The 24,016-nt window shown below is 62.0% G+C and overlaps 3 protein-coding genes across 5 annotated transcripts; 2 read left to right on the top strand and 1 right to left on the bottom strand.

The window, feature by feature from the left end:
• Positions 1-2,002: 2,002 nt before the first annotated feature.
• RLN3 (relaxin 3) lies at positions 2,003-3,187 on the top strand. Its single transcript, NM_001122941.1, is given in 2 exon segments — positions 2,003-2,204; positions 2,949-3,187. Coding segments are annotated over 2 exon segments (441 nt in total).
• A 471-nt stretch (positions 3,188-3,658) lies between these two features.
• IL27RA (interleukin 27 receptor subunit alpha) lies at positions 3,659-15,319 on the top strand. 3 transcript variants are annotated; one of them, XR_011382861.2, is made up of 14 exons: positions 3,659-3,966; positions 4,207-4,321; positions 6,087-6,244; positions 6,343-6,500; positions 7,034-7,372; positions 8,589-8,766; positions 8,862-9,044; positions 11,680-11,781; positions 11,867-12,025; positions 12,895-13,020; positions 13,329-13,422; positions 13,555-13,648; positions 13,755-14,593; positions 14,625-15,319. XR_011382861.2 is itself a non-coding variant. In XM_070058884.2 (14 exons), exons 1-14 carry the CDS (start codon positions 3,738-3,740, stop codon positions 13,965-13,967), a joined length of 2,043 nt encoding a protein of 680 aa, XP_069914985.2. In that variant the 5' UTR covers positions 3,659-3,737; the 3' UTR covers positions 13,968-15,319. The 3 variants fall into 3 exon arrangements, 2 of the variants coding, with proteins under 2 accessions (XP_069914985.2, XP_051691768.3); XM_070058884.2 differs by having other exon boundaries at positions 7,034-7,193; positions 7,299-7,372; positions 13,755-15,319; XM_051835808.3 differs by having other exon boundaries at positions 13,755-15,319.
• Positions 15,320-15,664: 345 nt separating this feature from the next.
• On the bottom strand, positions 15,665-23,301 carry PALM3 (paralemmin 3). The gene is made up of 8 exons (XM_089315601.1): positions 23,044-23,301; positions 21,351-21,399; positions 20,470-20,550; positions 19,712-19,848; positions 19,476-19,560; positions 17,639-17,684; positions 16,703-17,532; positions 15,665-15,976 (listed from the first exon to the last, which is right to left on the bottom strand). Exons 1-8 carry the CDS (start codon positions 23,082-23,084, stop codon positions 15,665-15,667), a joined length of 1,581 nt encoding a protein of 526 aa, XP_089171727.1. The 5' UTR covers positions 23,085-23,301.
• Between the last annotated feature and the right edge of the window lie 715 nt (positions 23,302-24,016).

Below are 24,016 nucleotides of genomic sequence, written 5' to 3'. Positions count from 1 at the left end.
ACATCCCCGACAGCCCCTGACCTCTGCGGCATCAGAGGAGTCAGAGGTGAAGACGAATTATTCATCAGCCTTTCCCCCAGCAGCCATCCCATGCGCCCTCTGCCTTCCAGAGCCTCAGGGGGCACCCGGGAGCCGGGCACTGGTGGCCAAGCAAAGGCCACAGGGATAAAGTTCCAACCCGAAGGGAGAGACAGGCAAATAGCACGGATTGCGAGCCAGCCACTGCTGTCAGATTCGGGCGCACCCCCGGCCCCACTCCCCACCACCAAAGTTCCCTAGGAGGCCAGGGACAGAAACCAGGGCACAGAGAAGGGCAGTGAGCAGCCTAAGGACGCACAGCACGGAGGGCGCAGAGCTGGGATTTGAACCCAGGCCAGCCCCTCACCAGAGCAGCTGTAGTTCTTGGGTTGATGAACAACTTTTGGGTCTTTAAAAAAATAATTTATTTTGGGAGCTGGCTTTGGAGCACAGTGGGATGAGCCACTGCCTCCCATAGGAGCACAGGTTCGAGCCCCGGCTGCTCCACTTCTGATCCAGCTCCCTGCTAATGCACCTGGGTAAGCAGCAGAGGATGGCCCAAGTGCTTGGGCCCCTGCACCCACGTGGGAGACCCGGACGGAGCTCCTGGCTCCTGGCTTCAGCTTGACCCAGTCCTGGCTGGTGTGGGCATTTGGGGAGTGAACCAGCAGGTGGAAGGTTCTCTCTCTCTCTCTTTCTCCCCCTATTGGGGGTCCCCATTGGACAGTGGTGGGCAGGGTTTCACATACATTTGCTGATTGGCTTGGGGCTCATGGACATAGCGGGGGTCTCCTGGAAGCTGTCCACCCCCTTAGGGGCTCAGACCCCTTCCTCTGCCAGCTCTGGGTGCAGGGTCGCAGCCACTCTGGAGGTGTGACTTGAGGCTGAAAGGTCACACCTACAGCAGAGAATCCATTAGTGGGGGAGATGCCAGTGGGTCTGGAGACAGGCTTTCCAGCCACTGCCTACGTCTGAGGGGGCGCACAGACCCCCAGTGCCACTAAACGGCCTCATCTCTTATCCTCTGCTTCACTCCCCAAATGGCCACAGCAGTCAAGGCTGGGTCAGGCTGAAGCCAGGAGCCAGGAGCTCCATCCGGGTCTCCCACGTGGGTGGCAGGGACCCAAGGACTCAGGCCATCACTGTTGGCTCTCAGGCTGTGCATTAGCAGGGAGCTTGGAATCAGAGCTGGGACTAAAACGTAGGCACGCAGGGGCCAGTGCTGTGGTGTAGCAGGTAAAGCCGCCGTCTGCAGTGCCAGCATCCCATATGGGCGCTGGTTCAAGTCCCAGCTGCTCCATTTCCGATCCAGCTCTCTGCTGTGGCCTGGGAAAGCAGTGGAAGATGGCCCAAGTGCTTGGGCCCCTACACCCACATGGGAGACCCAGAAGAAGCTCCTGGCTTCGGATGGGACAAGCTCCAGTCGTGCGGCCATTTGGGGAGAGAACCAGTGGATGGAAGACCTCTCTCTGTCTCTCTCGCTGCCCCGCGCCCCATAACCCTGCCTTTCAAATAAATAACTCTTTAAAAATACATGCACACACACTATGCAGGCAGAAAATGCAAACAGCTGTCCGTGTTCCCGTAAGCATGGAACATTCACTCTTACTATACTTCAGAAGAGAGCTGTGCACGCCAACCCTGCGGGCGGGGGTCTGGCTGAGCCCCCTCCCCTTCCCCTGGCAGGGGTCGGCTTGAGTCAAAGTCCCCGGCCCCGGGCGATGGATGCTGACGGCCAGCTGAGCCGTGTCACCTGCTCCCTGGAGAAAGGTTATCGCTTCGTCCTAGCGGGAGACGGGAAAGGTCGGAGCTGGTGGGGGCGAGGAGTGACCCAGACGTGTGTCTGTGCTGGGAGAGATAAGCGAGGTGACTCGGCCTCAGGCAGGCTGGGTGCGGGGAGGCGCCGATGTATAAATGGGTGGGGGACCGGCAGGTGGCAGAGATCCGAGCGGCCCTTGCAGTCCGAGGCGTCGCTCTGTCCACCATGGCCAAGTGCTGGGTGCTGCTCCTGCTGCCGCTCCTGAGCGGGTGGGCGCTGGCCGGCGAGCGCTGGCTCGGGGCCGCCGAGGCCCGGACTGCGCCCTACGCCGTGAAACTCTGCGGCCGTGAATTCATCCGCGCTGTTATCTACACGTGCGGCAGCTCCCGCTGGCGGCGCTCGGACATCCTGGCCAGGGAAGCCACCGGTGAGGCTGGGGCCAGAAGGGGGACGGGTGACCTGCAGGTCGCAGGAGAGATGGGGACCAGGGCGGCAGGGCCCGGGTTGGGGGAGACCTCCCCTCAGCCTGGATGGAGGGCTCAAGGGCTGGGGTGCGCGTGGGTGCCATTGCCAAGGCTGAGGTGCTGTCTGGGGTGGCCAGGGTGAGGGGCCAGATTTGCTACCTTACTGGGTGACCTCGCCTGGCCGTGGCCTCTCCTCTCTCTCTGAACTCCCTGGTGACACACTTAGAATCGCGTGGGGTTCAGAGGTCGTGCTTGACACACAACCCGTGGTATTCTGCATGTGGCTTGAACACTCATTTTCTGTCTGAACTCTACTACTTCGACCCCTGAAGAAGTTGGGGACTATAACGCCTCCCCCCCCCAAGACTTTCCATACAAGGAAATGGGCTCAAGGAAGGAATTTCACTTCCTCAGGATTGGATCTGTGTGCAGTCAGCCCAGCTCTTAACTACCAGGTCCTCCATTATATAAAGAGTAAGGGGGAATAAATGACAAAGAGAGGAAAGTTACACGTGTTGGTAAAGTTAAATAACCTGCCCATAGAACAGACTGATAACACAGCCAGAACTGAGCAGGACCAAAACCTCACGCCCCAACGCTTGAGTTTCAGCAGCAGAGAAGTTGCCCAGGCCCAGCCGAGACGCAGAAGTCGGGGTGCGACAGCCGCTGAGCCCCAAGCTCTCACACTTCTTTCTTTTCTTTTCCAGGGGAGGTCTTCCCCGACGCAGACGCCGACACCGACAGCCTGGCAGGACAGCCGGACGAGTCCATGAGCTCCAGCGAGTGGCTGGCACTCCCCCAGTCCCCCCAGGCCCTCTCCAGGGGCCGAGCCGGCTGGCAGGAAACCCCGGAGGCCGCCCGGGAGAGCCGTGACATCCAGGGTGGGCTCTCTAGCTTCTGTTGCAAGTGGGGCTGCACCAAGAGCCAACTCAGCATCCTATGCTAGCGCCCGCGGGAGACGCCGGGGAGCAGCAGCCGGGCCCCCAGCCCCGCCTTCCACTCCTCCCCCCGGCCCCTGGCCCCAGCCTTGACCATGGACGGAGCGCCAGCTCTGCTCCTCACTGGCCACAGGGGGACTCCTGACCCCAACTGCAGCCTCAAACCAAGCCTCTGCCTGGTGCACTGAGCACCCCTCCTCCCCGCACACGCCCCTGCCTCCCCTAAACGACGTCCCTGTCCCAGCCCAGCCTTGTCACCCACTCGGATGCTGGCGAGACCCCTAGCTCGGGGACCTGGTGGGGGGTAGTGCCGCGTTAAAAGGAAAATAAAAGTTGTTCAAAGGCCTCGCCGAGTTGGGTGTCGTCGCTAGGAGGGGGGAGAGGGCAGATGAGGATGGGTTTCCGCCTCCCCCGTGTCCCCAGCCCCGCCCCAGCCGAGCCACTCCGGGGACTTCCCGCCGCAGCGGGGGCCAGGGGCGGGACCCAAGGCTGCGGGGGCGGCGGCGGGGCTGGCCTCGCTTCCTGTCGCCGCCGGCACCGAGCCCGGGGGGCGCCACCATGCGAGGGTCCCCGGCTGTCCCCTCTCCTCGGCTGGCGCTGCTGCTGCTGCCCGTACTCCCGCTCCTCCTGTGGCTTCCCGAGACCCGTCCTGGGGAGGAGTGGCGGGGGGCGCGCGGGCGTGTGTGTGCTCGTGCAGGGTGGCGCTGGGGCTCCGCCGCCGCCGCCGCCGCCGCCGCGCCCCCTCCCCCACCCACGCCCCCCGCCTTCAGCCTGGGGACCCCCGAGGGTGAGGAACGAAGCTGGGGAGTGGGTAAGGGGTGGTGGTGGCAGGATATGGCTGGCAGCGGCACCCTGAGTCTGGTGGTGGCGGCGGGGTGCCCAGCGCCCCTTTCCTGCCCCTCGTGTCCATCCGGGGACCCCCGGAGTCCCCCCCCCACCGCCTGGGGAAGGTCAAGTTAAGGGGTGGGCAGGCGGCGGGGCTGGGGGCGCTGACCGCGGCCCCTGGGCTCTCTGGCTCCCCCTGCAGGCAGTGCGGGAACACTGCAGTGCCATGGAGTGGCACCCCTGGGGGACCTGAACTGCTCCTGGGAGCCGCGTGGGGACCGAGCCACCCCGTTCCTGCTGCACCTGCAGAGCCACTAGTGAGTGCGCGGGGGGCCGGGTTGGGGGAAGAGGCTTTGGGAGCCCCAGCAGCCGGGCCCTCCCTGCGCTTGGTCCGCCTTCAACCGCGAGGCCCCCTGGTTTGCTTGCTGCGTGACCCCGGATGGGTGCCTCATCCTCTTTGAGTTCTGTCTTAAGTGCCAGCGGTGAAGGAGCTGGGGCGGGGGGGGGGGGTGAGGACGCAGGGTTTGGCGTTGTGCAAGGAGGAAATGTTTCATAACGTGACGCTAACTTGTCTTTTTAAATGTTTTAAAAAAGGACTTATGTTATTTTTCTGAAAAGCAGAGTGAGAGAGAGAGAGAGAGAGAGGGAGAGAGATCTTCCATCTTCCTGCCGGTTCACTTCTCAAATGGCTGCCTCAGCCAGGGCTGGGCCAGGCCGAGCCAGGAGCTCCATCCGGGTCTCCCACGCAGGTGCAGGGGCCCAAGCACTTGGGCCATCTTCCACCACTTTCCCAGGCCACAGCAGAGAGCTGGGTCAGAAGAGGAACAGCCGGGACTCGAACCGGTGGCCCTATGGGATGCTGGCACTGCAGGCAGAGGCTTAGCCTCCTACCCCACAGCGTCGGCCCCAGAAGTGTACAGTTTCAAACTGGGCTACAGTGCGGTGGGGGAGACTGAAACAGAACAGTGAGAGACAGCAATGGGGGTAGGGGCTGGTTTTATTTTTACTTATTTATTTTTAGTAGTGGTTAAAACACACACATAGGGCTCAGCCATGGAGACCCTGCATCCCGTTTCCCGGGGTCTGGGCGTCCCAGTTCTGTGTCCGAGCCAGCTCCCTGCGCATGCGCACCCTGGGAGGCTCAAGGACCTGGGCCCTGCCACCCACCTGGGAGACCCGGATGGAGCTCCTGGCTCCTGGCTTCAGGCTGAGCCGGCCCCGGCTGTTGCGGCCATCCGGGGAGTGAACCAGCGGATGGAAGCCACCCCCCCCCCCAATCCTTCAAATAAGTGAATAAATCTTTTTTAAAAAACCTACAACACAGCACAGCAGGTTAAGCCGTGGTCTGCGCGTCACCAGCATCCCACGAGAGCACCACCCCTCCCCCAGCGCGCCCCGCCGCCCCTCCTCTGCTTCCTGTCTCTGCAGCTTTGCCTGCCCTGGTCACATCCTGTCCATCGAGTCACAGGGAGTGCGGCTTGGTGTGTCCGGGTTTTTTTGTTTGTTTGTTTTTGTTTTTGAAAGGCAGAGTTAGAGAGAGAGAGAGAGAGAGAGAGAGAGAGAGAGGTCTTCCATCTGCTGGTTCACTCCCCTAAAGACCAAAGCAGCCAGAGCTGACCTGAAGGCAGGAGCCAGGAGCTTCTTCCGGGTCTCCCATGCGGGTGCAGGGGCCCAAGCACTTGGGCCATCCTCCACTGCCTTCCCGGGCCACAGCAGAGAGCTTGATCGGAAGTGGAGCAGCCAGGACTTGCACAGGGGACGATGTGGGTGCCACCAGCACTGGCTGAGCCCGCTGTGCCTGGGACGCGTGCGTGCGTTTCCGGGCTGTCTGTATCCACTCCCCACACCTGGCGAGCCCTTTCCCTGGGGGCCCTGAAGGCTCCCGTCTGGACGAGGGGGAAACAAGGCGCAGAGTCGTCAAGGCGCTCGCCCCAGGTCACACAGCTCTGGGATTGGAACTCCGGGGCGGTGTGGGGCAGGGGGCAGAGTGGGTGGCAGTGGCCGCTCTGCCGATCCAAGGGGCTGTCAGCCTGGGGCCCTGGCCGGACGCCCGTCTCCCCCCCCCCCCCGTCTCCTCCACAGCCACCCCAGCAGGACGTACACCGTGGCGGTGGCTGCCGGGCAGCACTGGGTGACGGTGCCTCGGGAAGAGCTCACCGCCTCGGACAAACTCCGTGTCTGGGGGTCCGGGGCGGGCCGGCCGCTGGGGCCTCCGATCTCCGTGAACCTGGACACCCGAGGTAACGGGACGGGGGCGTGGTGGGAATGGGGCGCTCTGTGTGGAGTGCGGGGTGTGTGGAGCTCCCCCCCCACCTCACCCTGACCTCCCCTTCCCCAGTGAAACCGAATGTGCCACAGCTGTGGCCAGACGTGGACTTCTCAGAGGGCGAACCCCTGGACGCCACGGTGCACTGGGCAGCACCTACGTGGCCGTCCCATAAAGTCCTCATCTGCCAGTTCCGCTACCAGAAATGCCTGGAGCAGGACTGGGTCCTGGTGAGTGTCAGGCTCCCTTTGCCTCCCACCCTACCCTGGGCAAGACTTGGAGACTCCTCCCCATCAGAGAGCCGGGAGCCGAGGCAGGGACCAGCATGTACCTGCTGCTGGAGTTTGTCCATAGCCCACAGCAAGGCTTGCACAGGCATCTGGTCACCTCCACCCCAAATGCAAGGGCAAAGGCAGGCAGCAAGGTGGTGGCGCAAAGTGCTTGGGTCCCTGCCACCCACGTGGGAGACCCGGATGGAGCTCCTGGCTCCTGGCTTCAGCTTAGCCCAGCCCTGGCTGCTGTGGGCATTTGGGGAGAGAACCAGTAGATGGAAGATCTCTCCCTCTCTCTCTGTCACTCTGCCTTTCAAATAAAGAAAGAAATAAAACAGAATGTCCATTGCTCTATACAGAAGTCTCCCCGCCCCGCCCCGGGCCTGGGCAAACCAGGCCAGTGCTGTGTCTGCTAATTCATAAGGTCTTGTGCACTCAACACAACTCCCCCCCCCCCGCCCCCGTCCCCTGCCACCTGTCTCTCTCCCCAGCTGGAACCAGAACTGGAAACCATCCCACTGAGTCCCCTGGAAATCCAGGACCTGGAGCTGGCCACCAGCTACCGGGTGTCCGGCCGCTGCCGCACGCAGGACGAGGAGGACTTGTGGGGCGAGTGGAGCCCCAGTCTCTCCTTCCAGACGCTGCCCTCGGGTGGGACCTCTGGGCTTGACCCACACATCCCCTGTGCCCAGGAGTCTGTCTCTCTCATTCATTCCACCACCACGACCACCACCACTTTGTTTCTCTTCTTCCTAGCTCCAAAAGACGTGTGGGTGTCTGGGAACCTCTGCGGGACGCCTGGCGCACAGGACCCCCTGCTTCTGTGGACGGTGAGCCGCAGGGGCCAGGAAGACCCCCCGGGGTACCAAGACGCGGATGAGACCATGGGCGAGCTCCCTGGTGCCCTCTAGAGGCTGCTTTGAGAATGCAGCAGGGGGAGAGTGTTCCAAGAGTGCAGGGTAGGGTGCTGGGCGTGGAGTTAAGTAGTGAAGACTCGAACTCAGCTCCACACGGTGTAACGCACTGCGTACTAAGAGTTTGAATGCCCAGGGGCAAAAAGGATTTTGTAAAAATGGCAGAGAAGAGTGTGAGAGTCCTCACTGCTGCAGGTCTCCCCCGTGTGTAGCAGGCGCACAAGCCCTTGGGCCGTCTTCCGCTGCTCTCCCAGGTGCATCAGCAGGGAGCTGGATCGGAAGTGGAGCAGCCGGGACTCGAACCGGCAGTGGAAACCCGCTGTGCCACACGCCGGCCCCTTGATGCAATAGTTTAAAAAAATCAAATCAGCAAACTGGAGTCCCCAGCGCACCGTCTGCTTTAAGTCCAGATTGGTTGGGGGCAGGGCCAGGATGACAGTTAGAGGAGTGGGGCGGGGCCTCACGACTGCAGGCTCAGACGCTGTCTTTATGTGAAACCATAGCATTTTGTTGGTCGTGGATTTTTTTGCATTAATTTTGACTTTAATTAAAATACTGCATTGAGCTTTCATGTATCTTGGTTCCTGAGGTTTTCATATCTCGCCCCACCCTCCATCCCTTTCTGCAAATTTTATCCTGCTCCGGAACCTCGTCCGAATCCCACCTCCCACCGCTGAGTGCCTTGGAGCCTCAGTTTCCCCATTTGTAAAATGGTTCCATCATAAACATTTCATTGGGGCCAGCATTGTGGCATAGTGCATAAAACCACTGCCTGCGATGCCAGCATCCCATGTGGGTGCTGGTTCAAGTCCCGGCTGCTCCACTTCTAATCCAGCTCCCTGCTAATGCGCCTGGGAAAACAGTGGAGGATAGCCAAAGTCCTTGGGCCCCTGCACCTGCATGGGAGACCTGGATGGAGCTCCTGGCTCCTGGCTTCAGCCTGGCTCAGCCCCTGGCTGTGGCGGCCATTTGGGGAGTGAACCAGCAGGTGGAAGACCTCTCTCTTTCTGTGTAACTCTGCCTTCCCAATAAGTGAATCAAAAAAAAAAAAAAAAAAAAAAAGTAAGTGGCTTTGCCTAGGAAGTTTCTGGTCCATGGGAGCCAGTAACCCCTTCTTCCCCTCTCCCCTCAGCCCCCAGGGTCCTGCCTGCCAGTGAGCTACAGAGTGTGGTTTCCAGAGCAGGAGCCGCCTGGGGAAGGGGTCGCCTGCTGCAGCGTGCGCATCCCCGCGGGTGCCCAGTGGGCTGCTGTGTCCGCCGTGAACGCCACGAGCTGGAAGCCGCTCACCAACCTCTCCTTGGCCTGCTTGGGTAAGGGGCTGGGGCCTTGCTGGGCTCCACACCTGCTGGAGGGAACTCCCTGGGCCATGGCTGAGCTGCGTGCCCCTCTTCCACCCCCCCTGCAGACTCTGCCCCCCGCGGCGTGGTGGTCAGCAGTGCGGGGAGCGGGGAACTGCGAGTGAGCTGGCGACCGCCGGGATCCGGGGAGCCACAGGAGTACGTGGTGGACTGGGCCAGAGATGGAGAGCCCCTGGAGAAGCTGACCTGGGCGCGGCTTCCTCCCAGGAGGCTCAGTGCCCTGTTAGCAGGTGAGCCCTGGGTCCCTGGGGCTGGCCCATGGGGGTGGGGACAGGGGCTGGGCAGTGAGGAGGATTCTGGGTTTCAGTTTGTGGAGTGAGCGAGAGCATGGAGGAGGTATCATAATAATGTGGGGTGTGTGTGAGAAAGACAGCAGGTGACCCTGAAGGTGAGAGAACAGGGGTCAGAGAGAGGACAGGAGTCAGGAGGTGAGAGAGAACAGGGATCAGGAGGTGAGAGGACAAGGATCAGGAGGTGAGAGACAGAAGAGGATCAGGAGGTGAGAGAGAGGACAGGAGTCAGGAGGTGAGAGAGGACAGGTGATCGGGAGGTGAGAGGACAAGGATCATGCGGTGAGAGACAGAAGAGGATCACGAGGTGAGAGACAGAAGAGGATCAGGAGGTGAGAGAGAAGATGGGGTCAGGAGGTGAGAGAGAACAGCGATCTGAAGATGAGAGGGCAGGGGTCAGGAGGTGAGAGAGAGAACAGGGATCAGGAGGTGAGAGGACAGGTGATCGGGAGGTGGGTGTTCACTTTGTTGCATGAAGTAGTAAATAAAGGGGTTACCAAGGTTACCAGATGATGGACCGAGGTTCAGTTCATCAGGATAAGAACACTGAATCTGTATGTACCTAATAACATGGCTTCAAAACACAGAAAGCAAAACTGGACAGACCCATAGGAGAAATATTCAAGCCCATAACCATTGTGGGAAATTTAAACACATCTTTTTCAGCAATTCCCCTCAGCTGGACGGGTTAGGTTCTCTCTCTTTTTGGTAAAGATTTTATGAATTTATTTGAGAGGCAGAGTTAGAGACAAGAGAGAGAGAGTGAGCGAGCTCTTCCACCCACTGGTTCACTCCCCATATGGCCACCAGGAGCCAGGAGCTTCTTCCGGGTCTCCCACACAGGTGCAGGGACCCAAGCACTTGGTGCCTCTTCCACTGCTTTCCCAGGTCATTAGCGGGAAGCTGGATTGGAAATGGAGCAGCCGGGGCAGCTCTGACTTAACCCACAGATGCCACGAAGCCAGTCCCTGGCACTGACAAATCTGTGCCCCGAGCAGCCAGTGAACTAGACAAACAAACATGCAAGAAGTGGACCTGTAACATAATTGGGCCCCCATAGATCGGGGTGGGGGGACAGGACGAGGGAGCAGGACCATTTTGGACACAGAGTCCTTGGGGGAAGCGGCTGAGACCTGAAAGCAGGGAGGCGAAGCAGGAGGTGGAGCAAGGCCCCGGGGGTGACAGACAAGGCTCTGGCTTTGGCTGTGACTGAGGTGGAAGCCATGGAAGGTTCTGAACAGAGGGACTGGCACTGCCCCCCGGTGTTCACAAGCGCCCCCTGCTGGCGGCTCTGAGTAGTCGTGGAAGGAAAAGACCCTGAGGGCTGGGGGAGGGTTAGGGGAGGGGGTTACTTAGACCAAGGTCCTGGAGCAGAACTGGGGGGGACCCATTGGGAGGTGTTGCATCCGGGAGATGCATCTGTGGTCCTCCAACTGGGGTCGCCTGTGGGACTGCAGGATAATTAGACCTGGGCGCCAGTGTTGAGGTCTGGACTGAGGAGTCTGGGGGGCCTGATGAGGTGTCAGGTGGGAAGTTTCAGTCAGAGCCCCAAGGCATGCAGCAGCCTGTATGCACACGAGAAGCCCCAATTCTGGAAGATTCCTCATTTTGAGGGAGGAGGGAAGTAGCCGGTGTTGAAAGGAGAACTCAGGAGCTCCCCCTGCCGGGGTCGGCCGTGGGTGGCCCCTCTGGTATGTCTGGACTTGACCACTGCTCCCGGCTGCCTGCACCATGCATTTCCCCGCTAGAGGGCGCTGGGTGGCTACTGAGGCATTGGCTGCACCTGATGGGGAATTAACCGCCCTAGCCTCAGCGCCTCCTCCATGGAGGCCTGTGTGCTCTCTGCTGCCACCTAGAGGTCACGACGAGCACCGAGCCACAATTTTTTAGTTTAAAAAGTGCTCTTGGGCCTGCACTGGGGTGCAGCGCCGGCATCCCACATGGGCGCCGGTTCGAGTCCTGCTGCTCCACTTCCAATCCGGCTCCTGGGAAAGCAGTAGAAGATGGCCCAAGTGCTTGGGCCCCTGCCACCCACATGGGAGACCCGGATGGAGCTCCTGGTTCCTGGCTTCGGCCTGGCTCAGCACTGGCTGGTTGTTGAAGCCATTTGGGGAGTGGACCAGCAGGTGGAAGGTCTCTGCCTCTGTCTTTCCCTCTCTGTAACTCTGCCTTTCAAATAAATTAATAAATCTTTAAAATAATTTACTTATTTTTAATTAATTGCTTATTTTATCTTTTAAGATTTTAAAAAATTTATTTGAAAGAGCATTGGGAGAGAGAGATGGAGAGGTCTTCCACCTGCTGGGTCTCTCCCCAATTTCCTGCAACAGCCAGGGCTGTGCCAGGCAGAAGCCAGGAGCTTGGAGCGCCATCCAGGTCTCCCACGTGGGTGGCAGGGACCCAAGTCTTGAGCGGTCACTGCGGCCTCCCAAGGTGCGCATGCGCAGGAGGCAGGAGCCGGAGCCGGGATGGCGCCCCACGTGGTGAATGTTGGGAAGTGCAGCAGCCGGGACTCAAACCGGCACGAATCGAGAACCGAGTGGAACCGGTCTTTGCCTCCTTACCCTCCGGCCAGGGAACTTCACAGAAGGGGTCCCCTATCGGATCACGGTGACCGCAGTCTCGCCTGGGGGCGTGGCCCCTGCTCCGCCGGTGTGGGGGTTCACCCAGGAGCTAGGTAAGGTGGGGGTGGGGGTGGGGAGAGGGGAAGGGTCCCGGAACCCTGGGCACTCCTTGACCCCACTGGCCGGCTTCCTCCCCAGCACCTGTCATAGGGCCGGCGCTTTGGCGACTCCGGGATGACCCCCCGGGGACCCCCGCCGTAGCTTGGGCGGTGGTCCCCAGGCACCAGCTCCGAGGCCATCTCACTCACTACACCGTGTGTGCCCGGAGTGGAGGCCGACCCGCGGTCTGTGTGAACGGTGAGCTCCCCCCTCCTCGCGCCTCGAGATCCGCCCACCAGCGCCCACCCAGCACCTTCTGGGCCCCTGGGGAGTGTATGACGTTATCGGTCTCCCAGCCCTCTGGCTGCAAGGACTCCTTGTGCAACCGTTGCAAAGGACGGCTTTGGTCTATGGTCATTGGCAATGGAAGGTGCCTGTCGCATTTTATCTTACTTATTCATTTGAAAGATTTATGTATTTATTATTTGAGAGGCAGAGTTACAGAGAGGGAGGGAGAGACCCAGACAGAGAAAGATCTTCTGTCTGCTGGTTCACTCCCTAAATGGCCATCACAGTCAGGGCTGGGCCAGGCCAAAATCAGGGTCAGGAGCTTCTTCCGGGTCTCCCACGTGGGTGCAGGGTCCCAAGGGCTTGGGCCATCTTCCACTGCTTTCCCAGGTGCATCAGCAGGGAGCTGGACTGAAAGTGGAGCAGCCGGGACTCGAACTGGCGCCCATATGGGATGCCAGAGGCTTTAGCGCCAGCCTCGCCTTTCACTGTTTTAGTTTCCCAAACACTTAATTGCTTTTGAGTGCGTACTCTGCTGGGAGTAGGACGGCCGTGGTGCCGCTGCCTTCCTCCCACGGGACTTATAGACAAAGTAGGTAATATCTCAGCAGAATGTCTGAGGCAATGGGCGCTGAGCAGAGAATGAACCAAGGAAGGTGGGTGGTGCCGGGAGGTCGGAGACGGCCTCCCTGAGGAGGGGACAGCTGAGCAAACGCCTGAAAGACACCAAGAAGGAGCTCTATGGATGCCTGGGGCAGGAGGACCGTGAAAGGAGCATGTGCAAAGGCCCTGGGGTAGGACACACCTCTTCCCCTCACCTGTCTGGTTGTCTCCTCCAGTGAATGGCAGCATCTGGAACATCACCCTGCCCGACCTTCCCCGGGGTCCCTGCGAGCTGTGGGTGACTGCGTCCACCACGGCGGGGCAGGGTCCACCTGGTCCCAGCCTGTGGCTTCACCTGCCAGGTAGCGGGGCTGGAGGGAGGCGGTGTCTGGGGTCGTAAACCTGGGCTTTGGAGGGTGGAAAACACTTGTTGTTGGGTGGGGCAAGGTTATTGAGGATCCTTGGTGGCTTTTTGATTCTGACTTTGACCTACCCATGCACCCCGCCCCCACCCCCAAATTTCAGCCCCCTCGTAGCCACTCCCCATTCACAAGCCCCACCTACTTCTTAGCGTCTCTCTCCCAAGTTCTTGGAGCCCTTCCTGACCCCCCCCCATTGTCCCTGCTGGGGACTCTTCCATGCTCTCTCTCCCTCACCCCTGCCCCAACAGATAACAGCCTGGGGTGGAAAGTGCTGCCCGGTGTCCTGTCCCTTTGGGGCTTGTTCTTCGTGGGCTGTGGCCTGGCCCTCACCTTGTCGGGCAGGTGAGGCTGTCGGACGCGTGGGGTCTCTGCCCTGGTGGGGGGCGGGGCTGCGCTTCTTGGTAGGATTACAGGGCCATTCGGGGGCCCTGCCCCCCGCAGCCCTGCCCTGACCGCATTGCACCTGCACGCCAGGTGCCTCCACCTGCGATACAAAGTGCTGCCCCGCTGGCTGTGGGAGAAGGTTCCAGACCCTGCCAACAGTCAGTCCGGCCAGCCCCCCACAGAGGTGAGCAAAAGGACTTGGTTTGTGGGAGCCCATGGTGGGGGGAGGGTCGATCCTGGGGCTGGGGGTGCGGTGGGGGAAGCAGGGTTCCAGCCACATCCCGTCCCAGGAGGTGCCTCCGGTGCAGCCCCCTGGGGACTTGGCCATCCTGGAAGTGGAGGAGATGCAGCCGCCGCCGGCCCCTGAGCCCCCCCAAGCCGCTGCGGCCCCCCTGGACTGTGGGTATGAGAGGCACTTCCTGCCCACTCCTGAGGAGCTGGGCCTGCTGAGCGTCCCCCACACTGGGGCCCTAGATGCCCCGGGCTGCAGGGACCTGCAGTGAACACACTGTGGCTCAGAGAAGGTGAGTTACTTGCCTGAGGACACACAGCCAGGAGGAGCTGGGACCAACGGGTCCCAACGTGACAGTGCCTGGGATGCTGGGGGAAAATATGTAAGGGTGGGTGAAGGAGACACAGGCAAATGGATGGAGTCCAGAATGGCAGCTGCCTCCCCAAATCCACCATCTCTCTGCGTCTGGACTCAGGCCCCGCCTCCCTTGCTGCTGGGTGCACCACAGCCGGAGTTCCCAACAACTGTGGGTCAGGGGCAGAAGCCATACGGTCAGTCTCGAGGGGCAGGGTGGGGGCTCTGCCATGTGCTCTGCCCTCTTGCGGGAGCTGGGACACACACATGCCCATGACCTAGCCTTGGCCTTACCCAAGGGGAGGGTGGGGCGAAAAACAGAAAGGAACCTAGATCCCAGAGTGATGGCAGGGGTCAGAGCCTGGATCCCCCAGAGACTGCCCGGGTCAGAGCCTGGATCCCCCAGAGACCTCTTGGGTCAGAGCCTGGATCCCCCAGAGACCACCCGGGTCAGAGCCCAGATCCCCCAGAGACTGAATGTGTCAGCCTGAATCCCCCAGAGACTGTGTGGGTTGGAGCCTGGATCCCCCAGAGACTGCCCAGGTCAGAGCCTGGATCCCCCAGAGACCACCAGGTCAGAGCATGGATCCCCCAGAGACCACCCGGGTCAGAGCCTGGATCCCTCAGAGACCTCCTGAGCCAGAGCCTGGATGCCCCAGAGACCACCTGGGTCAGCTCCTGGATCCCTCAGAAACCACCCGGGTCAGAGCCTGAATCCCCCAGAGACCTGGGTCAGAGCCTGGATCCCCCAGAGACCACCCGGGTCAGAGCCTGGATCCCCCAGAGACTGAATGTGTCAGCCTGGATCCCCCAGAGACCACCTGGGTCAGAGCCCGGATCCCCCAGAGACTGAATGTGTCAGCCTGGATCCCCCAGAGACCACCTGGGTCAGCTCCTGGATCCCCCAGAGACCACCCAGGTCAGAGCCTGGATCCCCCAGAGACCACCTGGGTCAGAGCCCGGATCCCCCAGAGACCACCCAGGTCAGAGCCTGGATCCCCCAAAGACCACCCGGGTCAGAGCCTGAATCCCCCAGAGACTGTGTGGGTTAGAGCCTGCATCCCCCAGAGACCACCCAGGTCAGAGCCTGGATCCCCCAGAGACCACCTGGGTCAGAGCCCGGATCCCCCAGAGACCACCCAGGTCAGAGCCTGGATCCCCCAGAGACCACCTGGATCAGAACCTGGATCCCCCAGTCACTGCCCAGGTCACAGCCTGGCTCTGAGTGATCATGTGGGTCAAGCCAAGGAAATAAACGTCTATATTTTTATAGCTACTGTCGCCCAGGGTCTTTTGTTGGAACAGCTCATTCTGTAGCTCACTGATTCAGAAGAGCAGAGCCCTCCGGGTCGCACCAGGAGACGAGGTGGTTCCATGCCAACACAGCACACACGTTCAAGTTCCCCCAAGCGCTGGAAGGTTTTCAAGTATAACGGTTTCGTCACAGACGGGACCAGGGTCACAGGCAGTGGGCAAGGGGTCTGGAAGCCCAGGTGTGGGTGGACGTGCAGGCCCGTCCCGTGGCGCCCTTGTCCGCGCCCGGGGCCCCTCTGCCGGATGCCAAGAGGCCGAGGTAGCTGTGAGAGGAGCTGGCGCGGGTGCAGGGGCGTGGGCTCACATCACGGAGCAGCACTGGCAAGTCTTCTGCTTCGGGCCGCTCGCTCCCTCACCCTCGCGGCGGGCAGGTGCCTCGGGCTGCCTGGCAGGTGCGTAGGTGGGCACAGGGCGGGCGCTGGGCCCTTCCCGGGGAAGCAGTGGCTGGCGCTCAGCAGGCTGCTCGGGGGCTGGGGTCTCTGTCAAGAGGGCCGTGGGGTCCTCCGCAGAGCCCGGGCCCTCAGCAGCGCTTGGCAGCGGCTTGGCGGCCTCCTCTTCCTCCAGGGAGCTCTCCTGCCTCTCCTGGGGCTGCTGGCCTGGCTCCTCCTCACCCTGGAGGGGGGCCCCGGCCTCTCTCACCTCCTCTGCCTGGGCTTCGCTTCCTGCCCTGGCACCTCTCTGCTCAGGATTCAGATCCACCTCGGACCCTTGGATCTTCTCCCCTCCACTCCTCCCTTCCCCCAATGACTCCTCCCCTTCTGTCCCCACCCCCAGTGGCTCCTCCCCTCCTTCTGTCCCCGCCCCCACCGGCTCCTCCCTTGATTCTGTCCCTGCCCCCACCGGCTCCTCCCCTCCTATCCCCTCCCTCATTGGCTCCTCCCCTCCTGTCCCTGCCCCCAGTGGCTCCTCCCTTGCTTCTGTTCCTGTCCCCACTGGCTCCTCCCCTCCTATCCCCTCCCTCAGTGGCTCCTCCCCTCTTTCTGTCCCCGCCCCCAGAGGCTCCTCCCTTACTTCTGTCCCCTCCCCCAGCGGCTCCTCCCCTCCTTCAATCCCCACCCCCAGAGGCTCCTCCTCTCCTGTCTCCACCCCTGGAGGCTCCTCCCCTCCCTCTATCTCAGCCCCCAGAGGCTCCTCCCCTGCTCCTATCCCCACCCTCAGAGGCTCCTCCTCTCCTTTCCCCGCCCCTGGAGGCTCCTCCCCTCCTGTCCCCGCGCCCAGAGGCTCCTCCTCTCTTTCTATCCCCGCCCCCAGAGGCTCCTCCCCTCCTACCCCCACCCTTGGAGGCGCCTCTTCTCCTGTCCCCACCCCTTGAGGCTCCTCCCCTCTTTCTATCCCCACCCCCAGCAGCTCCTCCCCTCCTCCTATCCCGGCCCCCCGAGGTTCCTCCCCTCCTGTCCCCGCCCCCGGAGGCTCCTCCCCTCCCTCAGTCTCCGCCCCCTGCAGCTGCTCCCCGCTTCCTGGCCTGCTCAGCTCCAGCAGCCCCTCCGCTGGGGTCCCCTCGGTCCCCGGCCTGTCCCGGCTGCCTTCCCGCTCCGCACGCCGCCGCTCCTCCGCCCAGGGGTCTTCCCCGCCTTCCCTGTGGGCGCCTGCGCCCGCGGGACCCTCCAGCCCCTCGACCAGCAGCTCCTCCCACTCCTCGCTCAGCGTTCCTCGCTCCACCCAGATGAAGGAGACCTCCTCGCCCGCGGAGCCCCGGTGCCCCTCACCCTCTGCGCCGCCGCCCCTGGGGGCCCCTGCCCCCTCCACCCCTTCCTGGAGCCGCGGGGAGGCCTCGGGGTCGCTGCCGCCCACGCCCTCCCACACCACCTCCACCGCGCCCACGTCCGCCCTCGCCCAGGCCGGCAGCTCCGGGCTGCAGGGCCCCGGCCGGTCGGCCATGGCTTCCAGCACCACCTGCTCGACCTTCGCCTCCAGCTCTGGGCCCGTGGGCCCCGTGGCGCTGTCCTCCGTGGCCCTCAGCCCCTCCCACACCACCCTCACCACACCTTCCCCATTGGGCTCAACTCCAGCGCCCTTGGCAGGTGCCTCCAGGCTGGGGCTCCGGCAGGGGCCGTTGGCTTCCGGGACCCCGGCAGCATCCTCCCTGGGCTCCGAGGAGGCCGGAGCGTCTGGGGACACGGCCAGGGGTCCCCCGGGCAGCGAAGCTCTCCTGTCCATGACAGCTTGGCCTGGGGGATTCAGGAGAGGAAGAGAGAGGGAGGAGATGGGGTGAGGAGGGACCCCAAGGACCCCAGCCTCACCTGGCCCACCGGCTCTGGGGCTTCCGACGCTCACCTGCAAGGCCTGTGTCCATGGGGGGCTGGGAGAGAGGTCGGTGATCCTGTGTGGATGACAGAGCCACAATCAGGGTCGCCCTGGTGCCCTGTATCACCCCCCCCCCCGACCATGGTGCCCCATGGCCTGCCTGCAAGGCTCAAAGTCTCCCTGGCACCTCAGCCCTCTCCTCACCCGCCTGAGCTCACCTTGCACACAGTAGGTGCTTAAGCAGTGCTGAGTTCGTGCAGCAGCCACTGAGCTCACAGTGGACAAGGGAGCCTGAGCCTTTTGCTGCCAGAACCCATATCCCAGAGCGGAAGGGCAAAGCACCCACACGTTCATGCACACTCACAGGAGCGAGTAGGGGAGAGGAACCACCACAGAGGGAAGGGGCTGGGTGGCCTGGAGCTCAGTGTATTGACTTATTTTTTATATATTTGAAAGGCAGGGAGACAGAGAGAGAGTCTTCCATCTGCTGGGTCACTCCCCAAATGTCCACAACACCCAGGGCTGGGTCTGGCCAAAGCCAGGAGCCTGGAACTCCACCCAGGTCTCCCACATGGCTGGCAGGGGTCTAAGGACTTGAGCCAGCACCTGTGGCCTCCCAGGGTGCACATTTGCAGAAAGCTGAAATCAGAAGCGGCGCTGGGACTTGAGCCTTGCCATATGGGATGCCGGTGTCTTAGTAAAGATGCATGCCCCGTGTACCTCCTTTAGAGATAAGATACAGGAAGGCTTCCTGGAGGAGATGGCACAGAAGAGCCAGCCAGGACTTAAGAGGTGGGGCAAACAGCAAGTGCAAAGGTCCTGGGGCTGCCTGCAGTGAGCTAGGCTAAGTTCAAGGCGTACAGAAGAGGGTCATCGTGGCTGGAATGGCGGGAAAGAACGAGCAAGAAGAAGATGGGCTCAGGGAAGGGAGCTGGGGTCAGCCATGCAGGCTGCCTTGCCCACACACCCCCACACGGGATGTCATGGTTCCCCCTCATTCAGCAGGCTCTGGGTCTTGGAACTGGCTCTTTCCTCTCGCCTAGTTCCCACTCAGATTCAGCTTATATGCCCCCTGCCTCCAGGAAGTCTTCCCAGGATGCCCCAGCTCCCCCAAAACCCCCTCGCAAACCCTTAACACCCCATCCACTGGTGAACTTCACCTTGACCCATACCTTGCATAGCTCTAGCGTAAAACACCCAGGATGCATGGAGACCCCGGCAAGGTCTCTGCGCCCTCGGTGTTACCCAGCAGGCTCTTGGACGCTAAGGAGAGCTAACTGGAGAGAGGTGGGGTTTGGGCAACACTCGCTCCTCACTGCAGCCAGGTGTGAATGTGGGATGCTTGGACTCCAGAGAGCCAGCTTTGGACGTCGGGTGAGGGCGTTTTTGCAAAGCCCAGACATCACAGGGCATGGGGATTTTGTCTTCATAGAGGTGCTACCAAAACAAACAAAAAACAAAACAAAACAAAACAAAAAAAAACAGGGCCGACGTGGCGCAGAGGGTTAAGTCGCCAGCTGTACCACAGGCTTCCCACATGGGCGCCGGTTCAAGTTCCGGCTGCTCCACTTCTCATCCAGCTCTCTGCTATGGCCTGGGAAAGTAGTAGAAGATGGCCCCAGGGCGAGGGAGATGTGGGTGGGGCTCCTGGCTTCAGCCTGGTTGAGTCCACTCCCAACCATTGGGGCCATTTGAGGAGAGAACCAGCAGATGGAAGACCTCTCTCTCTCTATATATATATATATTTCCAATAAACAAAATCTTAAAAAAAAAAAAAAAGGTGCATTCCTGAGCTAACACAGCAGTCCACTTTGCTCATATGCCCCCTGTGGCCCTGCTGGCCACGCCCATGCCCACGCCCCCTCACCTGCCGGCGCCAGGTGGGCCTGCCTGAGGGCTTGTGCTGAGCACCGGTGGACGCACTTTGCAGCAGCTGCAGCTCCGACTGGAGTCTGGAGACAGAAGGGGCTTTTGGGAGCCGGGTTCCTGCTTTCCAGGTCACACCCACCCCACCCCACCCCACCCCACCCCCGCCCCGGTCTCCTCCCCAGGGAGCAGGTGGCCAGGAGCCCAGCCGCGGGATCAGGGCAGGCCCCCACTCACGTGAACAAGCTGTCTTCCAGGGTCTGGATGCGGGCCTGAGCCTGGCCCGCTGGCGACTGGGGGTCCTGGGAGGCGGGGTCCTCGGGCCCTTCGGCAGGGGCGCCATCCATAAGCCAGTGGTTACGGAGAGACTGTCTCTGGGCATGGGAAGGGAGCCAGGCTGGGCACCCAGACCCCGGGACCCCCACCCCACCCCCAGGCTAAGGCACCGGAATCCCCCCCCCCAGGTCTACACTGGGGTTGGGTCACACACCCACATTGTCCTCTAGCACTGCCAGGTGGAACTGGACAGGACCCTCCATCACCAGCCCACAGCCCCTTCCGCTCCCCCCACCCCGCCCCCGTCACGCACCCAATCTTCACCCCGCTGAGGCCAGGCACCCTCTGGTCCCCAAGGCCGGACACTCCCAAAGATGACATCACCGTGCCTGCCCTCCCATTCCGGCCCCTCCCTGTCCCAAAGCGGGACCAAGGCTCCGTCTCCCCACCTACTTCCCCGATCCCATCCTCTTCCCAAGGTGGAACCAATGACAAAAGCCCCCTTGACCCCACCGCCCCACCGCCAAGACCGACCTCCAAGCTGGGAGAGACTCCACCCGCCCGGAGCTGAGACCAACGCCCCCCAGTTGCCAGTGCCAGCCCTGCCAGCACCTTGGACAAAGCAGACCCCCAAGCGGCTGGCGCAGACCCTCCCCTCCACCACAGCCCCCTACCCAGGCCAGGCCAGGCCCGGCAATGCCCCCCCAGCTGCCCCCAACCTTGAGCCGCTCCACGCGGAGTTTTTCTTCTTCCAGCTCGCGGCGCGCAGCCCGGATCTCCTCCTGCAGGCGCCGTTTCTCCTGCGCACAGACGGCGGGGAGCTGGGGCCGGGCCGGGCGGGGCGGGGCGGGGCCGGGACGGGCCTCCCCTCCCCCACCCCTCCCTGCGCCGCGGCGGAGGCTCCCGGGGCTCCCAGGGGCTGCAAGCCCGGAGGGCGGCCCTGCGCGGGGAGGGGGGCGGGTGCTGCGGAGGCGCTGACTCAGCAGCGCGCGGGGTGGGGGGCGGAGCGGGGGCGGGGCCGGGGTGCTGCGGAGGCCTCGCCCGCGCCCAATAGGGGGTCTGGGGGTGGTGGGTGGGGCCTGGGCGGGTCCGAGATGGGGGGATTCCAAGAGAGAGCGGGTTCAGAGGTGGTGCTAGCGAGATGGACGAGCGGTGCGGGGGGTCTGAATGGGGGTACAGCCGCAGGGATCCAGAAAGACGGGGGTACAGAGGTAGAGTCCAAAGAGATGGGAGGGGCCGAGACGAGGGGGTGCAGAGGTGTGGATGCGTAGAGATGGGGTAGAAAGTGGGGTGCAGAAATGGAGGTGCCCAGCTGGGGTCCAAGTCATCGGGGTGAGGGGCCCTGTAAAGCGAGGGCGAGCCCGAGATGTGGACGATCCCCAAGGCCGGGGCTCGCACCTCGGGGGCCGCAGGTTCCGGGAGGGCCAGGTGTGCAGCCCCCTGCATTCTGCGGGTGGCGGTGAAGCGAGAGAGGAAGTGGGGGCGCGCCCGGGGCAGGGCCGGAGCCGAGAGCCCAGGGATTGAGGGGGACGTGGGGCGGGGCTGGGCCGTTGTGGGGGTCCCAGGGGGCGGGGCCGAGCGCCCCGAGGGCGTCACTTACGGCGATGACCTCCAGCCGCTGCCGATAGAGGGAGCTCTCGGCCATGGGCCTATGGGGAGAGGGCGCGGGGGTGGGGGGCTGCGGTGGGGGCTTCCCCGGAGCCCCTCGAACGCGGGCCGCCTCTCTCTTGACCCGGAGCCTTTAGTCTTTAATCTGCGATCCCCCCTCCCCGCTGCACCCCAGCATCCCCGATTTCTGGGGTCCCCCTTCCTGGCTGCCCCTTGGAGGACAAAGGCTCCCTAACTCACCAGGTAGACCACACCCCGACTGTCATCCCTGACAGCCTGCCACGGGTCCTTTTTGATTCGCAGGAACCCTAATCCGTTGGGTGAGCCTCCCAACGTCACGGCCACATCTCCGGCCGGGACCTCCAGACCTTTCCCTGGCCACACCACGAATGCGTAATGCACCTGCTATCTATAGGGCTGTGAGTGCCTCCTGGGGCTTCCGCCAGGCGCCCACAGCCGCCTCGCCTGCCCGCTACTGTGTTCAACTCCGCCAACCGCCTGCCCGCTGGCGCCTTCCACCAGCGGGCACTCGGCTCTCTTCCAGGTTTTAGGTGGTGGAGCTCCCTGTGACGGAGCAGGGAGGGAGGCTGGCACTGCTGATCCCATTTCACAGATGGGGAAGCGGAGGCTCCTGCTTGTCCATGGTCTTGGGCTCAAGATCAGAGCCTGAGGCTGTGAGACCTCAGACGCGGGGAACAAGCAACTGGGTGTCAGGGAGGGGGGAGAGTCTGGAACCCCTCCTTGGACCCCAGAATTTGCAGCCTGGAGATCAGCCAGAATCCTGGATTTCAGTTAGGGCCGGGGGACGGAAGTCCTGGTTTATGGACTATCCCAAAGAAAGCTCAGACTCCCTGTTTATAAGTTTGCCCCCGGGGGAGGGGCTGAGGGTCCTCCCAGGGTACTGTCTCACCCCCAAGATGGAATCTCCCCGGGGCGGGCCTCTTGCTGCAGGTGGGGGCGGGGGTGGGGTGGGGATTGGGTTCCCGTTGCTAGGCAACCAGGTTTGTAGTCGGTGACTAATGCAAGGGGTGTGGGGGGGAGACCCAGAAAGGTGAGGAACAGAGTTGGGGGGTCCCTAATTTTGGGTCTGGGGGTGGGGAAGCTCTTGTGCAGAGCTCTTGGCAAATTTCTGGAAAGTGTCTAGGCTTGGCGTCCAGTGCCTTTGCACTTGGCATGTGGATGGCACCTCTCGATGTTAACTATGAGACCGGCATCGGTGTCACAGGGAGCAGCAGGCGGCCATGTCCCCAAGCGGGTCACAGGGGTGCTGTGTGACCTCAGGCGCCGGCCCCCAACCCTGGACGCTTAAGGGGTGAGTCCAGAGGCTGAGAGGGACCCAGGGACCATTCCCCAGCAATTCTCCACCCCTCCCCTTGCCTCCTAGTAGCCCCACCCCCCACCTCCTCAGCTGGACTTTGGGCTCCCAGCCACTGGTCAACGGAAAATGCCCAAAGCATGGGGCAGGAGCAGGCGACATCTCCCTCCCCAGCTCTCTGGGGAAAGAGGAACACGGAGGACCCTATGGGACTGGCTGGCTGCCACCCACTCCACTTCCCCTGGCTGCTGCAGACAAGTTAGCTATCACTGTTGGTTCCCAGGCAAGGCCTTCGTCCAGCTGTCCAGCCGTGAGCCCCTCCCAGGTTCTGCCCACCGGCTCCCCCACCCCACAACCCCAAGACACTTACATGAGTGTGGCCAGAGACCACAGCTGGCTCTGTAGGGCCATCTCTGCCCAGAACCCCACTTGGGGGTCTCTCCAAGTTCAGTGCCCTCCACCTGCTGGGCTGCAAGGTGCCCGGGGGGCAGCCAGGGCTTAGCGAGCGGGACCTGGGGGGGCTGCTGTCTGGCACTGGGAGAGCTGGTCTAGCTGGTTTGGGCTAGGAGGAGGTGGGAGGCACGCGGTGGCGGTGGTGGTGGCGGCGGTGGCGGTGGCGGTGCCGGTGGCGAGGGGGGGCTGGGGGCTGGCGGGCAGTTCTGGGAGGCACTATCAGCTGTCCTGATAAATTATTTACTAGCCTCTGGCCTCTCGCTGCCTCACTCCGCTGCCTCCTGGCAAACAGGGGCATGGGGCTGCTCTCCGCCCCTCCAGGGTCACCTTGGTGGGGGTGGGGGTGCAGGGGCACCCTGGCAAGCTGGTGTTGCAGAGCCAGAGACCTCTGATCCCCAGAAACATCGTCACCATGGAAACCAGGAGGCGGAGGAGGCGTGGGCCCTGGGAAACTGGGCGTCTGGGTCTCAATTCTCCCGTCTGTGAAATGGGAGAATCCGATCCCTGTGACCTCTGGGATTCCAGGTACCCCTTGAAATGCTATCACAGTTAGGGGTGGGGACAGAATGATCTAGAAAACTTCCCACCCAAATCTAGATGGCCCCAGTCGACAGCGCTGTCTTGTTCTTTTTTTTTTCTTACAATTTTCTTTTCTTTTTTTTTTTTTTTATAGTTTTTGAAAATTCATTTGATGGGGGCTGGCGCTGTGGCGCAGCGGGTTAACACCCTGGCCTGGAGCACCGGCATCCCATATGGGCACCGGTTCGAGACCCAGCTGCTCTCTGTCTCTACTTTTCTCTGTAACTGTCTTTCAAATAAATAAAATAAATCTTTAAAAAAAAAAGAAAAGAAATTATGGGCTATGTACTCTATTGAATACTACACAGAAG

This window comes from Oryctolagus cuniculus, chromosome 16 (genome assembly GCF_051225735.1).
Source record: "Oryctolagus cuniculus isolate XC-2025 breed Fujian yellow rabbit chromosome 16, ASM5122573v1, whole genome shotgun sequence".
Taxonomy (NCBI): domain Eukaryota; kingdom Metazoa; phylum Chordata; class Mammalia; order Lagomorpha; family Leporidae; genus Oryctolagus; species Oryctolagus cuniculus.
Note: the sequence above shows the minus strand (reverse complement) of the source record. Positions and strands in the feature narration are given on the sequence as shown.